The sequence below is a fragment of the Eumetopias jubatus genome, unplaced genomic scaffold, assembly GCF_037043125.1.
Source record: "Eumetopias jubatus isolate StellerSeaLion01/CBP00866 unplaced genomic scaffold, mEumJub1_p1.0 scaffold_7, whole genome shotgun sequence".
Taxonomy (NCBI): Eukaryota; Metazoa; Chordata; class Mammalia; order Carnivora; family Otariidae; genus Eumetopias; species Eumetopias jubatus.
The window spans coordinates 60,863,726-60,881,951 of NW_028274813.1; the positions used below are offsets into that span (position 1 = coordinate 60,863,726).

The 18,226-nt window shown below is 36.0% G+C and overlaps 1 protein-coding gene and 1 non-coding gene across 3 annotated transcripts in view; both read left to right on the forward strand.

The window, feature by feature from the left end:
• The window catches only part of RALGAPA1 (Ral GTPase activating protein catalytic subunit alpha 1), a 252,659-nt gene that overhangs the window by 43,343 nt on the left and 191,090 nt on the right, over nt 1-18,226 (forward strand). For both annotated transcript variants that reach the window (XM_088024638.1, XM_028114832.2), the window contains exons 5-10: nt 4,312-4,355; nt 5,691-5,868; nt 7,315-7,430; nt 10,577-10,715; nt 11,764-11,972; nt 14,048-14,287. In XM_088024638.1, the coding sequence (XP_087880764.1) occupies nt 4,312-4,355; nt 5,691-5,868; nt 7,315-7,430; nt 10,577-10,715; nt 11,764-11,972; nt 14,048-14,287 (926 nt within the window). The remainder of the gene's footprint in view (nt 1-4,311; nt 4,356-5,690; nt 5,869-7,314; nt 7,431-10,576; nt 10,716-11,763; nt 11,973-14,047; nt 14,288-18,226) is intronic.
• Nucleotides 15,166-15,269, forward strand: LOC114218005 (U6 spliceosomal RNA). Its single transcript, XR_003611088.2, has one exon. It is a non-coding gene; the product is annotated as a U6 spliceosomal RNA (small nuclear RNA).

Consider the following 18,226-nt stretch of genomic DNA (forward strand, 5'->3'; position numbering starts at 1 on the left):
GGACATAGTTTATAAATGGGCAAAGGATTTGAATAGACATTTCTCCAAGATATACAAATGACCAATAAGTACATGAAGAGATGTGCAACATCGTTAGTCAGTAGGGAAATGCAGATCACAACTCTTAAGGAGATACCACTTCACATCTACTAGGATGACTATAAGCCAAAAATAACAAGCATTGGTGAGGCTGTGGAGAAATTGGAACCCTCGAACACTGTTGGTGGGAATGTAAAATGCCACAGCTGCTTTGAGAACCAGTCTGGCAGTTCCTCAAAATATTAAACATAGAGCTCCTCTATGGCCCAGCAATTCCATGCCCAGATATACCATACCCAAGAGAAAGGAAAACATATGTCTGCATAGAAATGTATACTCTAATGTTCATAGCACCATTTTTCACAAATTACCCAGTGTCTGTTAACTGATGGTTAGATGAGTAAAATGTGTTTTGTCTTAAAAAAAGAGAAAAGTCTCTTGTGGGGCTTTGAAACTATAAGTTTTCAAAAACTTTTGTAAGTTTTATTTATTTGACAGAGATAGCAAGAGAGGGAACACAAGCAGGGGGAGTGGGAGAGGGAGAAGCAGGCTTCCCATGGAGCAGGGAGCCCAATGTGGGGCTTGATCCCAGGATCCTGGGATCCATGACCTGCACCGAAGGCAGACGCTTAACCAACTGAGCCACCCAGGTGCCCCTAAGATAGCTGTATTGAATTATAATTTATATAGGCAAAATTCTTGTATTTAAGTAAATAATTTAGTGATAAGCCTTCCCAGTTAATTCCAGAAACAAAAGGAACTCTGGACATCTAGGAAGGATATTGATGCAGGAGCTAAAAAAGACAAAATCCTAAATAGTAGTAAAGTCTTTTAGAATGAACTTTTTGGATAAAGTTTGAGACTAAATATAACATACCAATTATATATAAACAATTCTTACAACTTGATAATAAGATGATAAGACAAATATTTTTAAATTGGCAAAATATTTGAATAGGCTTTATATCAGAGAAGAGATATGAATTAGTAATAAGCACTTGATAAGGTACTCAATAAAATAGTGAAATCCTATTTTGGGTTTCATAATCATAAAAATGTCTTTGAAGGTTGTTTATGAAGAAAGTTTTTTTTGAGACATCTGAACTTCAGAAGTTTATTGTATCTTCTAAGGAATGTAGCCTTAAATCTTCAAAAGAGCTTTAGGCTCTCTACTTGTCATGATTAATAATAATCCAATAAATGTCTAACTTTTAGAAGACACATAAGAGGTCATTTTACTTTGTCATCCAGAAAAATCCTAAGACTTTTCTTTCATTTTTGTCTTATATATAAAGGAAACTAAATCAATGAATCTAGTTGATTTTTTTTTAAGATTTTTTATTTATTTATTTGAGAGAGAGAATGAGAGAGAGAGAGAGAGAGCGCGCGCGCGCACATGAGGGGGGAAGGGGCAGAGGGAGAAGCAGACTCCCTGCTGAGCAGAGAGCCTGATGCGGTACTCGATCCTGGGACTCCAGGATCATGACCTGAGCCGAAGGCAGTCGCTTAACCAACTGAGCCACCCAGGCACCCCTCTAGTTGATTTTTTAAAAGTAGCTTTTTTTTTTAAAGAATTTTTAAAATTATTTATTTGACGGAGAGAGACAGCGAGAGAGGGAACACAAGCAGGGGTAGTGGGAGAGGGAGAAACAGGCTTCCCGCTGAGCAGGGAGCCCGATGCGGGGCTCGATCCCAGGACCCTGGGATCATGACCTGAGCCGAAGGCAGATGCTTAATGACTCAGCCACCCAGGTGCCCCTAAAGTAGCTTTATTTGAATTATAATTTATATAGGTAAAATTCACCTATTTAAGTAAATAATTTAGTGATTTTCAATAAATCTTTAGAGTCACCACTGTCTAGTTTTAGAACATTGCCTCACCCTGAAGTATTCCTTCAAGCCATTTACAGTTAGTGCCTTTCCCACCACCACAGTCTGCTTTCTGTGCTCAATAAATGTCTTTTTTTTGACATTTCATATAAATAAAATCATATAATTTATAGTAGTTTGCATTTGGCTTCTTTCACTTAGCATAATTTTTTTGTTTGTTTTCCATATTATAACGTATTATCATTCCTTTTTATTGCTGTATAGAGTACTATGATATGGCTATATCATGTTTTATCTACTCACCAATTCATGGGCATTTATATTGTTTCTAGTTAATTATACCTCACTTATTCTGTTTGTTTTATTGTAGATTCCTTTCAGTTTTCTACATATAGGTACATGTCAACTGCAATTTAAGATAGTTTTACTTTTTTTTTTTAAAGATTTTATTTATTTGACAGAGAGAGATAGCGAGAGCAGGAACACAAGCAGGGGGAGTGGGAGAGAGAGAAGCAGGCTTCCCGCTGAGCAGGGAGCCTGTTGCGGGGCTTGATCCCAGGACCCTGGGATCATAACCTGAGCCGAAGGCAGACGCTTAATGACTGAGCCACCCAGGCGCCCCGATAGTTTTACTTTTTTATTTCCAATCTGATACCTTTAATTTCTTTTCTTTCTCTTTTTCTTTTTTTTTCTTTCTTTCTTTTTCTTTCTTTCTTTTTTCTCTAGTATAGTGTTGAATGAAAGTGGTGAGAGCAGACACTCTTGTATCATTCCTGATGTGGGGGAGAAAGCAGTTACTCTTTCACAATTATGTATGGTGTTAGCTATTTTTATAGCTATGACAAGAACCTTTATTATAGTATTCCTGGGAATAGCAAAAATTTGAAAACAAACCAAATGTCCTAACGTAAATAAGATTAATAGTATGGAATGGAATTGTATACAGCAGTTAAAGTGAATTAATTAGAGCAGTATAGATCACTATAGATAAATTTCAGAAGCTAATGTTGGTTGTGAAAAGTTACTTAGGTAGGGCCCTTGGATGCCTCAGTCAGTTGGGCGTCTGACTCTTGATTTCGGCTCAGGTCATGATCTCAGGGTTGTGAGCTTGAGCCCCAAGTGGGGCTCTGCGCTGAGCATGGAGCTTAGTTAAGATTCAGCAGCAACCCCAGCCCCCTGCGCCGCTTTCTTGCACATGCACTCTCTCAAAAAAAAAAAAAAAAAGAAAGAAAAGTAACTTACAGGAAGGCTTGTTTTGTATATCATGTATAAATGTAAGGTTTTTGTTTTTTTTTTTAACAATTAAACTTCAGACTTAATCAGATTTAGTATTCTGTTTATGTTCTTTTTCTGTTCCAGAATCCAGTCCACGATACCACAGTGCATTTAGCATACATAGATTTTTTTAGGGGAGCTGATAAAAGACTGGGCTTTACCTAGTATTGTTTTAAGAAATTGAATTTGTTCATTAGGTAGAGAATTGCAGATAAATCAACACAGTTTTATTTGAAATATTAAAGCTTATTTTTGTATGACAAATGAAACTTAACCAAATAAAATCCAGGCTTGATCTGTGTGTGTGTGTAATCTTGATATTATTAGAAAGAATAAAAAAATAGGATTAGAACAAATAGCTATGGAAGAAATTCTTGTTACTGACATAAGGTTTTAAATATATTAACCAATTCTAAATATTTTATTTATAAATAACCCTAATATAAAAATATTTTGGAAATAATATCACAAATCTGGATAATATTTTTTTCTGGGAAAGGAAGGAGAATGATTTGACATGGTTTCAAAGGAGGCTTCAATGATACTTGTTAGATAAAACATCAAAAATAAGGTAAATAAATGAAATTTTGAAATTATAGGAAACATGGGACTGTGTTTAGATTTGTTTAGACCAAATAGCAGGTCTCTGGATGTTTGTTAATGTAATTTCAGTATTTTATTATAGAGTTAAAAAACTGTATAAATTATAGAGGAATATTAAAGATGGCTTTGAATATTCTGAAAAAGAAAGTACAATGAAAATGTTTGTTAGGAAATATTCGAATTATAGAAGTTCATGTGGTTAACTAAATGGAAATTTCCTGCAGTGGTTTTTATTTGTATTAGTGATGCAGAAAGTATTTAATTATATTCTTAGTCTTAAGTAAGAGATATACAGAGATAATGTTGTAGTAAATGCAATTTTGGGATTAAGGTTTGTTTCAATAGACTAAATCATGTTTAATTCCAATAGAACATGTGTTGAAAAGGTGACTATATGCCCTTCTAGTCCCAAGATTATGGCCAGAGGGATATCAGGGTCACCAAGAATAATTTGGAGGTTGCCAAGGACTTGTTTTAAAGTGTTTTCAAGTCTGACTGGGAACTCTGACATTTGGAAACAACTAAGAAAATATGAAAATATTTTAAATCATGTTTCCTTTTCAGGATTAATTTTAAAGAAACTACTCCACACAGGAAACTCCTTGAAGGTATAATTACATTTTTTTCTATGACTTTAAAAAAAAACTGTCTCTTGTTCTACTTTTCCTACATCAACTTTTTTTCTAAAGAATTTTGAATTGTCTTTAGTTCACTTAGTTGAAGTGAATTGACTTAAAATAAAATATAGCAACATACTCAGTATGTGTGAAAATACATACTGGGTTGACCAGGCTATTGAAAATCTTTTGCCCCTGCATTGAGTGATTCACTAGAAATACTTTGCTCTCTGTTCCCCAGAAGACAAAAATTATTTACAAATTATTCTTTATATTACTATAACTATTCTTAGATGTAGGGGAAAATGATGGATCTATATTAAAAAGTTGATTTTATTTCTTTTTTTTTCATTATCTCATTGTGTTCTGGTAAGAGAAGCTACCCAGTGCAAAAGCATCTTGTTGTAGGTTAAGTGAAATTTCATATTGTAGGTAGTTTTGGTGTCAAGGCTTGGTATATAGCAGTACAAAAGAATAAGCCTTCCTAATTGTTTTTTTTGTTCTCTCTCTAAACTGTAAGGGTGGCAGCTGTTGAACAGCTTTGACAGTGGCCATTTACCAAGCTGTGGTAAGGCAATTTCCAAAGCTACCAGTGAGATTAGCTTAGTGAAGAACTTTGTGTTTTGCTTGTCAGAGATTGAATGTTTTTCTGTCTTTTCCTATTTTCTTCCTGGGAGAGAATTTATGCATTGATTGAAATATTTGTTGTCTTCTGTATATGGGGTATTGCTCTAGGTACTTAGAATATAGTAACCGGTCAAAATTTCTGCTCTGCAGGTTAGCAGCAAATAGGAAGTAGATGACATAATTTCAGAGAGTGGTAAACTTTTTTAAGAACAAGAACATTGATTTAGCAGGGCACCAAGATCCCCATAACCATTCCACCTTTTACCACCAAAGTCACTGTACAGGGAACAGTTATTGCCCTCTTTCTTCTTGGTTCTTGGATTAAACCAGTGGTGTTGGGAAAGAGGGAGGTAAACAAGAAGGAAATAATTTTCTGATTTTTTTTTTTTTACCAATGGAAATTATAGAATAAAGATTATGGCTTTAAGTAGTTAGAGGCCAAGTTTATTCTGTATTTGTTGACAATCAATGAATTTAAATTTGTAAATAATGAGGGCTCAATAAATGACACGGGTATAGTAGCCCTTCCTCTTTCCTTCCCTCCCTCCTTTCCTTCTTCCTTTTCTCCTTTTTCCTTTACCTCTTTCTTTCCTTCTTCTCTTTTGCGAAGTAACACTCTTCTAGAGAATTTTGGCCTTAAAAGTAAGAAAATACTTCCCTTATAAGTAAAAATACTGTTTTTCATTTTATTTATTTTAGATCAGACGGGAAGGTGTTCGTCTTTTCTTACTATGGTTGCAAGCTCTTCAGAATAACTGTAGCAAAGAACAGCTTTGGATGTTTTCATGCTTAATTCCCGGATTTTCAGCACTACAATCTGAACATGGACCTCGAACTTTAGATAATCTCATTAATCCTCCACTCAACCTTCAAGAAAGTAAGATTCACGAGATCTTATCCATCTGTATTTTAATATTTCCTGTGTAGTTTGTTAATGTATTTTTAAAATGTCCGTATGTTTATTAACTGGGTAATTCAAGGCCATGTTAAAATGTAGGTTTTATTATTTTTCACCTATGATGAGGCCAACAGATCAGAAGATGATTGACATAAAAAAATAGTTACAGTTCCCAAGGGGAGAGGGCATGCCACACCAGGGAGGGTGGCCACATGGGGAAGTACCAGGGTCAGTCAGGGGTAGGGCATCAAAGGCAAGAGCCCTTACTGTGATTTCTGTAGGTAGAAACATGTGAGGCAGTGTGAGCAGTCCTGTGATTGGCTCGTTTGGATAATTTCAGCAGGCTTAGGTGCATAGGGGCTGTCCCTCATTGTCACCCATGTACCTGGGTGATTAGGTCAGGGGAATAGTGGCCCTGAACGTGGGAGCCGGATAGAAGAGGGGTAGAGGTGTGGACTCTGGACTGGTTGGTTTGTGTATGGAAGGCATGTTCTCCAGCCCATCTTTACCATCTCTGGGAATTGGCTGGGGAGGGACATTCTCTCCCTGGCCAGCAAGGCTTCTGGTGTCAAGCATCAGAAGCACATGCTTAATAGAAGCCATTTTACATTTATCTTTTATTTCTAATTCTCATGTGTCATCTTGTATCCTTGAGTTAATTTGGATGTACATTGAAGTACAAGAGTATTTTACTTTGTGCCAAGACGACTGTAACAAAACCTATTTTTGTGAGCTTAATTACTTGGCTAATATTTACTAAGAAACAGGTTTAGGAACCTGCCTATATCAAACTAGGTGCTGCTTAGGAAATATTTAAGAGAGTTCAACTAGTTGGTCAATTTTTTTGAATTTGCATTTATTATTATGAATGTTTTTGAATATCGGAACATTTTAGAAAATGTAGAGGTTTCTTACTTTATACATGGACTTTTGTAATCAAGGAACTAAGATGCTATCCTTTCTTTTTGAGAGGGAAATAGCATTTTATTCTTTGACTAAAGGAGCTACCTTAAACAGTAAGCGTGGTCATTACTAGAGTAATAAGTCCTTTAGTTGATAAATAAGGTCATTGTTGTTGTTTCTCATCATACTATGGAATTTTTGTAATGGGCGCACTTAATGTAAATTTTAAAATATGAGTTTTTTTTTCCAAGTAAGATTCACTCTTAAGCTCTTTGTTATCTGTCCGTCCATCCCTGTCACATTCTCTCAATCAAGGGGTTATGAAACAGCTGATTATTAAACTTTATGGCTGTTGTGATGGGCTGTTAGGATGATCTCAAGATTTATTTCAAGGTTCAATCACTAGAACGTTTTCAAGCAGTATTCATTGCATATATGTCTTACAGTTAAATTTTATTTGGGTCACATTATTTCATTGTTAACTTTGTTTTGTGATTATACTAAACTTTTGTCTCTGTATAGCTCAAGTTACTATAGAGGAAATCACTCCTCTTGTCCCTCCACAATCAGGAGACAAAGGACAAGAAGATCTCACAAGCTATTTTCTTGAAGCACTTTTAAAATACATAGTAATTCAGGTATGTGTTACCCTCTTTGATATCACTCCTCTTACTATCTTTGTGTGGGTAATTAATTTTTCTCTCTCTTACCATTATTATGTTAGAGTAGATATTTGCTTATTTTCTTGAAGGAGGACAAATTTTTACTTTTGAAAATGTATGTTAGTATGCCTTTTGTGAAATAAAAATCATTGGCGGGATTATGAGTCTCTCTTAGAAGCCGAGCTAGAGAGAGAAAATCTTGAAGTAGACTCTTTTATGTATATACCTTCCTTTGTGGGCCAGTTGGGTTTCCTTTCTAATCCTTTCCTTTATAATCAGTGGTTGTGGTCTTTAAGTAATAACTGTTTGATTTAGGAATCAACCTGCCAAGAGGCAGCCATTAGGGAGATAGGCTGAGAATGGGGTGTGGGTGGAGGAATGTAATTTACACTTTAACCTGTTTGTACTCTGTAAATTTCTACGTGAATGTATTTTTTGTAAGGTAACCTATTCATCTCTACATATGAAATGTGCACGCACTGGTTGATGAAAACAGTCTTAGCATATACACATTTCTTGTAACTATTCCAAACACAAAAATTCCCTATGCCTCAGAAACTAACATTAGAAAGTTAATTTGGACCCTGAATGAGATTGCCAAGGTTTAAATCTGATTCTACATTTTACTGATAGTGTCACCTTTGGTAAATTAACCTCTCTGGCTTAAAATAGACATAAAAATAATACCTATCCTATTTTGGTGTTTGAGGGTTAAATAATTAGTAAAAATACTAGAAGAAACAAATACATGACACAAAGTGTTCTATGGGTGGTAGTTGTCACTGTCATTATCATTACCGGTTTTTCTTTTTTAAAAAACAACTTTTATACCTCATATAGATTTTTTAAATTGTTTTGCTGGTTTATTGAGATATAATTGACATATAGTAAACTGCAATATTTGAAATATACAATTTGATGACATTTATTTCATGTATACAGCCATGTAACCATCACCATAATCAAGATAATGACCTGTCTCCCCTAAAAGTTCTCACATGCCTTTGTAATACATCCTTTTCCACTCCTAACCACTGCCTCATTCCCAGGCAACTGTTGATCTGATTTATGTCACTACAGTTTGCATTTTCCTTATTTTCATATAAATGGAATTATATGGTACATACTTTTTTTTTTTTTTGGTCTGGCTTCTTTTTTCTTTCATAATTTTTTTGAAAATCATCCATATTGTTGTGTATCAGTAGTTTGGTTTTTTAATTGCTGAGTAGCTTTTCATTGTATGGATATAACATGCTTTGTTATTCAGTCACCTGTTGATGGTGATATGAGTTGTTTCCAGTTTTTGGCTATTACAAATATAACAGCTGTGAATATTGATAAACTAGTCCTTATGTGGACATAAAATTTTTTCTCGTAGGTAAATACCTAGTAGTAGAATAGGTGGGTTGTAAAGTAGATATATATTGACTTGTTTAAGGCATTGCCAAGCTGTTTTCCAAGTGGTTGTACCTTTTTACATTCCACCAGCAATCTGTGAAGCTTAAAAGTTGCTTCACATCCTCACCAACAGTTGGTATGGTCAGTATGTAATTTTAGTTGTTCTAAAGTGAATAATGTAGGGGCACCTATTAGGTGGCTCAGTCGGTCCTGGCTCGATCCCAGGACCCTGGGATCATGACTTGAGCTGAAGGCAGACGCTTAACTGACTGAGCCACCCAGGAACCCCTGCATTTTTTTTTCAACTCCCTCCAAGTTGTTTAATAATAAAAAAGAAGATAGTGCATATACATAAACCTGATCTCCCACCACCACCCCTCCTTTACTCCCAGTGACTAGCTCCAAAATGTAAAAATGTCCCTTGTCCCTCCTGGGGACTAAATTCCCACCTCCACCCCCCCCCCCAAATAGAGAAACAAAAGAATAAAGAGTGTGTAGGAGGCCACCCACCCCAAACCTTCATCTCACTCAGTACCCTCAAAGAAAGAAGCAGGAATTAGGGGTTCAGAGAAATGAGAGGAGCCCTGTATTCCAAGAAGGGGTAAGAAGGGAGGTGAACCCACTCATCTCCAATTAAGTACTTAAACCCATACCTTGTCTTTCCTTTACCAATTGCCCAAGCCCAGGGATCAGAGAACTTAGAAAAACCCCACTTGGTCATCCCCACGTCCCTCCCACTCCCCACCAGCTCTAAGTCAGTGTGAGTTGCAGAGGTCAGGGGTGATTGAGGTAGAGGGCCTGGTGGGGAGGCCTGGTGGGCCTGGCCAGCTGCGGAAGCTGGCAAGGGACCACTTGTGGCATTGCCGGGGCCGAGGATGGCTGTTTTCGGAGTGAGAGGGACACCATGGAGGTCTTGGTATGAATCACCCTGGTGTTTGGCTCAGGTCATGATCTCAGGGTTATAGGATTGAGCCCCCCATGTTGGGTTCCCTGCTTGCAGGGAACCTGCTTCTCCCTCTCCTCCCTGCTCATGTGCGTGCTCATGCTCTCTCTCTCAAATAAATAAAATCCTAGAAAAAAGTAGTGAATAATGTATAGTGGTATCTCAGTGAAGCCTACTCTGGGCCTTTGCCATCCCCCTACTTAGCTATCTTCTTCACCCTATTGGAATTGTCACACCCTATATTTTACTGCTCTTTCCCTCTTATCCCCCACCCCCTCACTCCATGGACACTGTCCTCACCCCTCTTGGGCTCTAAGTCTCCCCTGGGCTGCCGCCTCTGCTACATCCCCTTCATGGATGCCCTGCATTTTGTGGTTAGGCTCTAATTATCTGCACTTGACTGCCACTGCTTTCACCCTTTCCCCCACTCCCACTCACATATGCCTATTTTGTATGACTTTTAAGGCTGAATTATTCAGGACAGGGCAAAGGGAGAAAGAACATTAGTATCTTTGTCATTAGTAGAGCCAAGTCTGGGTCAACTTTGAAAATTTTCAGAGCACACTTTAACTTCTAAGATTTTTGTAATTTAACATATATAATGCATTTACATGGCATTATACCAGCTTTTGCGATTTGCCCTTTATATATATTTAGCTCTGTATCTTTAGAGTATAACAGATTAGTGTATCGCTTAAGTAACCTTTTACAACCTTGTTTATGATAGCTAATAATTGTTTCTGTCTCATGGAATGATTCTGATTGTATTTTTTATTTTTAGGTAAAAAGTTTAGAATGGAAGAACAAAGAAAACCAAGAAAGGGGATTTTCTTTTTTGTTTTCACATTTTAAGAAATATTACTTGCCTTATATTTTCCCAAACATCTGCAAGGAGAATAGTTTATATCATCCTGTACTTGGTAGGTAGTCTGTGGAATTTTCTAAAAGATCACACATAAGAATAAAATTACCTCAATGTAAAGTTGGCATTTGTTACTGGCAGAAAACTGATAACATTTAATATTTGCATTGGTTGTTTAGAGATACTATACCTTGATTCATAGAGAAAGTAGAATTTTATTAATAGGAAAGTTTCACTGAGAGTAAAGAGATTTTTTTTAAAAAATGTCTTCTCTGGATCTCACTGATAGGAAAAGTTAACCCACCATAAATATTTGATATTATACATTAAACTTATGCTATTTGGTATGATCCTTAAACTATATTATAAATTTTCTCTTTAAGGTCCCCCAAGGATTCAATTTAGTATGTCTTATTCAAGTTCTGTATGAATAATGTCGTGTCGTATATTTTGATGATGTCTTGTCCAGTATTTAGTGGCTGTGCCAAAATGGCTGAGCCTTGAAACTAGAGCCTTTCTGACAAATCTTGGTTTAAAAGCAGACCTCTTCCATATATAGAAGCCACTGTCAATTTGTATGTAGAAATTTTTTTTTTTTTTTTTTTAGAAAGATGTTCCTATTTTAAGCTTTGCCAAGTTTAGGCAGCTAATAGACTTAGGCATAACCATTAAGGCTTGTAGAAAGGGCCTAAATTAGAGTAGCAGATCTTTGCCATTGAGAACAGTATTTGCTTTAAAAATATTTTTGCTATAAAAATCAAGGAAAAATTCTCATACTTCATATTCAAAATTTGTATCTCAGTCATAGGTTAATTGAAGTGAGTTCTCATTAATTTTAAATGGCTCTGGAAACCTCTCTTAGGATTCACTGAGCCTTTTAGTGATATTTTGCAAAAAGACATGTTTCCATATATCAGCAATATATGGTTCACTCTTCTAGATTGCATGTTAATATCTAGCAAATTATTTTAAAATGTCATTTTAAATCTTTTAAAACAAGGGTATCACAAGGGTATCATCACATCTCAAATGTTTAAAAATGTAGATTTAGCCAAGCATAGTAATTTTCTTATTTTGGTTTTTGTTTTCCTTTTATTTTTCTGTAGATATCCCACAGGTGAGACCAAAGCCACATTATGTTATGATAAAGAAGGATGCCGAAACCAATGAAGCAATCTATTGTACAAAAGAACCTTTCATTAAGGCTCGTGTTATTGTCATTCGTTGGCTGGTTTCTTTCTGGCTTGAGCCAAAGCCCCATACAGGACCTCATATTCCTGGGATGGAAGGTGAAGTCTTGCCAAAGAATATTCAGGTAATACACCACAAAGGGCAAACTTTAAAAATGGCTTAAGAGATATGTCTACGGATTTCAGTTGCCTTAGATGTAGAACAAACTTAAATGATGGTAATATTTTCTTTGTATAAATATATTTTGTAAATCCAAATTTTAACAATTATTATAGAATCAGTAGTTTTAATAAAAAAAAACTTGGAAGATATAGAAGATAATTCTGGTCATGTATGAGTCTCAGCTTCTAATTTATTACTGTATTTTATGTTAACTGCGCTATACTAAAAATATTCTGAATTGTACACACAAATTCTTACAGTTGGAAATGATTTGTAATCATAGTTCTTTTTCGATTTCTAAGCATTCACAGAATGCTAATTTAAAGTCTTGTCTTCCAGGGCGCCTGGCTGGCTTAGTTGGTGGAGCATGCAGCTCTTGATCTTGTGGGTTGTGGGTTCAAACTCCATGCCGGGTGTAGAAATTATTTAAAAATAAAATCTTAAAAAAAAAAAAGTCCTCATCTCATTTTCTCTTTTTTTCAGCAAGGGCACTGAGTCTAGAAATGTGATATAAAATTATACCCAGCTATACAATGGAGGGACTAATATTTAAACTTCTGGTATTTTTTTATTAAACAGTTTCCCTGTTTCTCACACTTTTTTTTATCACTTTCTTTTTTCTCAGTGTGTGTTTTTTTTGAGCTTATCTCTATTATAGTATTTTAAAATAATTTTTATTTTCCTTTTCTCAGACTTGCTTTAGTTTTAAAAATCTTAAACTGTGTGTGTTTTTGTTATGACTTCTTAGATCTTTTACAAATTAAGTGGGGGAATAAAGTGTGTGTTTAGTTAATTAGTATTCAGGAAATATAAAACTTTTATATTCCCTTTCACCTTTTATTTGTAGCCACCTATGGGTATGTTTTCCCTAAAACTTCATTCCAAGGTCTTTATAAATAATTATTAAGTGTAGAAACTCTCAAGCAGAACTATTTTTCATGATCCCAGAACTTAATGCTTAAAACCACAGAGTTTTTGATGGGAAGGCATATTTGAAATCATTTACTTAAACCCTTTTGTTTTATAGATGACAAAACTGAGACCAAAAATTGAGTAACTTACTAGAAAGTAATTTGCTATACCATGGAATAGCTACTACTATCATACCATGGTAATAATTTCCTCATCACCAACCTTAAGATTTTTACTTTATCCCTAGGTTGTCTTCATCTTCAGTCATGGTGAAAATTCTTTTTTTTTTAAGATTTCATTTATTTATTTGACAGTGAGAGAGGGAACACAAGCAGGGGGAGTAGGAAAGGGAGAAACAGGCTCCCCGCCGAGCAGGGAGCGCAACTGGGATTCAATCCCAGGACCCTGGGATCATGATCTGAGCCGAAGAGAGGCGCTTTTTTTTTTTTTTTTTTAAGATTTTATTTATTTATTTGACAGAGACACAGCGAGAGAGGGAACACAAGCAGGGGGAGAAGAAGAGGGAGAAGCAGGCTTCCCGCAGATCAGGGACCCGATGCGGGGCTCGATCCCAGGACCCTGGGATCATGACCCGAGCCAAAGGCAGACGCTTAACCCAACTGAGCCACCCAGGCACCCAACGGTGAAAATTCATTTAAGAGAATATAGAGTGTTCTCTTGAGTTTTCTTTCTTTCAAGATTTTATGTTTAAGTAATGACTACACTCAATGTGGGGCTCAAACTTAGAACCCCAAGATCAAGAGTCACACTCTGTACCGACAGAGCCAGCCAGGTGCCCCATTCTTGAGTTTTCTTGTGTTTTCTTTTGGCTTCCTTTCTACTTCTGTCATAACTTTTCTTCCATTCCTTTGTGTTTTTTTTGTAACTTGTTTGTACTGCAAACATTCTAAAATCAAATTATAGGTAAATAGATGATTAGTGAGCATCACTATATTACTTAGATGTTGAGTTATTTGCATTGCTACTTAATTATTTAGAATGGATTCTAAATGAAATCTATGCCCGATTTTAAACAACGGTGTAAGTTATTTGTGGAATGCTTTTAGAAAGCAAAATACCAAGTTGTATGATTATGATATTCTCCCCCTTTTGTTTTTATTGTAGAGAGCAGCTGCTAGTTTGGTATCCAGAGAAGAAAACAAAAATGATAATGCTGATAAAGCAGATAGAACTACAGAACCAGAACAGTCTCATTCCAATACAAGCACTCTCACGGAGCGAGAACCTAGCTCATCCAGTCTCTGCAGTATTGATGAGGAACATCTCACAGACATTGAAATAGTTCGCAGAGTTTTTTCTTCTAAAAGAAGTAATGTAAACTTTGTCACAGAGATATTTCGTCAGGTAAAGTACCTCTCAGTAATTTTAATTTGTAATATAGACTATGGTTTTTAATGTTGAATATACTGGCTTTCAGCTATTTAAAATTTTTAATAAAAATTTTTTTAAAGTTTATATTTAATTTTTAAAATTTATTACATCTAATCCTTTAATATTTTCTATTTATATTTTTTAGTTCATGATGATTTTGGTTTAATAACTGTCCACCTCCCCTCATACTCCTTCTGTTATTAGAACAGTTTTCTTAGTTACTCACTTTATGGTCTGAAACTATTCTTCCTACCATTTCCTTAGTAAATTATAGTAAAATTATTTTATCTTCCATTCTCTATAATCAATAAAAAGTGGTTTTTGAATAGAAGAAGCAGTGTTTTCATTGCCTTTATTCTCCTTCCAGAGGCTGTATTGTCCTCTAAGGCATTCTGAAGTTAAAGTTGCTTAAGGTAGATATTTGGGGACTAAAAGAAATGGAGAGAAAGAAAAAGAATAAAAACTATTTCACATAAAGATAGCTAGAAATTCATAAGTGCACATTCTCAATTACATAGAAATTTTGTGGAAAATAAGCCTTATGAAAACTAATCATTTGCTCTTAATAGCAAAGGTACTTAACTTTTGCAGGTAAACATCATTGAGTTTTATAGCTAAAGGGGATCATTCAAGTCTCACAGCAAGTAAGTGGTACATCTGGGACTAAAACTCCCAGATCCTGGTTCCCATGTCAGTGCTGTTTATTCTGTACTACATGCCTTCACTTGCCAGGAAGCTGTCTAGGCAAAGCAAATCTTCACCTTGTACACATGTTTATTGATATGTAAAACAAAGCATGACGCAGCATTAGTTTTGTTAACCTAAGTTAAAAAAACAAACTTACCTTCTGTTTGTTTCAGCAGCACATATACTAAAAATTGGAATGAGACAAAGAAAGTTAGCATGGTCCCTGCATATGGCCCACTGGCAAATTCATAAAGTGGTCTATATTTTTGTGTTAATGAGTACAAAATATATACAGTTATATACAAATAGACTCAGTTTCCTACAACCTCAATAAAGTGAATATCACAGTAAAAAAAACAAATTTCCCTTAACATTTTTTCTGGCTTTGACAGTGGTTCTAGTTGCCAAGTTTAAGGTTTGTGTTGATAGAATATTTGACAAATGGGAAAGGAAAGATATTTGGCAAGTAATGTTGGAGAACTTTACATGTGGGAGAACTTAAAGCAAACTTTTAGAATTATTAGGGCTTTCGAGTTCTTGAGTCCCTTTGTGTAAGTTTATTTTTTTAGGAATTTGTTCACTGCATTTGTTTTCAAATTTGACAAAAAGTTTATTCCATTCTCTTAGAATCTTTTTAATCTCTGAAGCATTTATATTCTTGTTCCCCTTTCATTCCTGTTAGTTTTTATTTGTTCCTTCTTTTTTTTCTTGATGATTCTTGCTAGAGATTTGTCATTTTATTAGTCTTTTCAAGAATGAGCTTTTGGTTATTAGTCTTCTCTGTTTTATACTTGTTTTCCTTTTTTGTTAATTAAAAAAAATTTTATTGTTATGTTAATCACCATACATTACATCATTAGTTTTTGATGTAGTGTTCCTTGATTCATTGTTTGTACATAACACACAATGCACAGTGCTCCACACAGAACGTGCCCTCTTTAATACCCATCACCAGGCTAACCCATCCCCCCACCCCCCTCCCCTCTAGAACCCTCAGTTTGTTTTTCAGAGTCCATCGTCTTTCATGGTTCATCTCCCCCTCCGATTTACTCCCCTTCATTCTTCCCCTCCTGCTATCTTTTTTTTTTCTTAACATATATTGCATTATTTGTTTCAGAGGTACAGATCTGTAAAAATTGGAGTGCAGTTGTCTTGCAACAGTCTTGCACAATTCACAGCACTCACCATAGCACATACCCTCCCCAATGTCTGTCACCCAGCCACCCCATCCTTCCCAGACCCCCACCACTCCAGCAACCCTCAGTTTGTTTCCTGAGATTAAGAATTCATCATATCAGTGAGGTCATATGATACATGTCTTTCTCTGATTGACTTATTTCACTCAGCATAACACCGTCCAGTTCTATCCACGTCGTTGCAAATGGCAAGATCTCCTTCCTTTTGATGGCTGCAAAATATTCCATTATGTATATATACCACTTCTTCTTTATCCATTCATCTGTCGATGGACATCTTGGCTCTTTCCACAGTTTGGCTATTGTGGACATTGCTTCTATAAACATTGGGGTGCACATACCCCTTCGGATCCCTACATTTGTATCTTTGTGGTAAATACCCAGTAGTGCAATTGCTGGATTGTATGGTAGCTCTATTTTCAACTTTTTGAGGAACCTCCATACTGTTTTCCAGAGTGGCTGCACCAGCTTGCATTCACACCAACAGTGTAGGAGGGTTCCCCTTTCTCCGCATCCCCGCCAAAATCTGTCATTTCCTGACTTGTTAATTTTAGCCATTCAGACTGGTGTGAGTTGGAATCTCATTGAGGTTTTGATTTGGATTTCCCTGATGCCGAGCGATGTTGAGCACTTTTTCATGTGTCTGTTGGCCATTTGGATGTCTTCTTTGGAAAAATGTCTGTTCATGTCTTCTGCCCATTTCTTGATTGGATTATTTGTTCTTTGGGTGTTGAGTTTGAAAAGTTCTTTATACATTTTGCATACTAGCCCTTTATCTAATTTGTCATTTGCAAATATCTTCTCCCATTGTGTCGGTTGTCTTTTGGTTTTGTTGACTGTTTCTTTTGCTGTGCAAAAGCTTTTTATCTTGATGAAATTCCAATAGTTCATTTTTACCCTTGCTTCCCTTGCCTTTGGCAATGTTTCTTGGAAGAGGTTACTGCCTGTGTTCTCCTTTAGGATTTTGATGGACTCCTGTCTCACGTTTAGGTCTTTCAACCATTTGGAGTCTATTTTTGTGTGTAGTGTTAGGAAATGGTCCAGTTTCATTCTTCTGCATGTGGCTGTCCAATTTTTCCCAACACCATTTGTTGAAGAGACTGTCTTTTTTCCATTGGACATTCTTTCCTGCTTTGTCGAAGATTAGTTGACCATAGAGTTGAGGGTCCATTTCTGGGCTCTCTATTCTGTTCCATTGATCTGTGTGTCTGTTTTTGTGCCAGTACCATACTGTCTTGATGATGACAGCTTTGTAATAGAGCTGGAAGTCCGGAATTGTGATGCCGCCAGCTTTGCTCTTCTTTTTCAACATTCCTCTGGCTATCTGGGGCCTCTTCTGGTTCCATACAAATTTTAGGATTATTTGTCCCATTTCTTTGAAAAAAGTGGTTGGTATTTTGATGGGGATTGCATTGAATGTGTAGATTGCTCTAGGTAGCATTGACATCTTCACAATGTTTGTTCTTCCAATCCATGAGCATGGAACATTTTTCCATTTCTTTGTGTCTTCCTCAGTTTCTTTCATGAGTATTTTAGAGTTTTCTGAGTACAGATCCTTTGCCTCTTTGGTTAGATTTATTCCTAGGTATCTTATGGTTTTGGGTGCAATTGTAAATGGGATCGACTTCTTAATTTGTCTCTCTTCTGTCTTGTTGTTGGTGTATAGGAATGCCACTGATTTCTGTGCATTGCTTTTATATCCTGCTACTTGACTGAATTCCTGTATGAGTTCTAGCAGTTTTGGGGTGGAGTCTTTTGAGTTTTCCACATAAAGTATCATATCATCTGCAAAGAGTGAGAGTTTGACTTCCTCTTTGCCGATTTGGATGCCTTTGATTTCTTTTTGTTGTCTGATTGCTGTGGCTAGGACTTCTAATACTGTGTTGAATAGCAGTGGTGATAGTGGACATCCCTGCTGCGTTCCTGACCTTAGGGGGAAAGCTCTCGGTTTTTCCCCATTGAGAATGATACTCACTGTAGGTTTTTCATAGATGGCTTTTATGATATTGAGGTATGTACCCTCTACCCC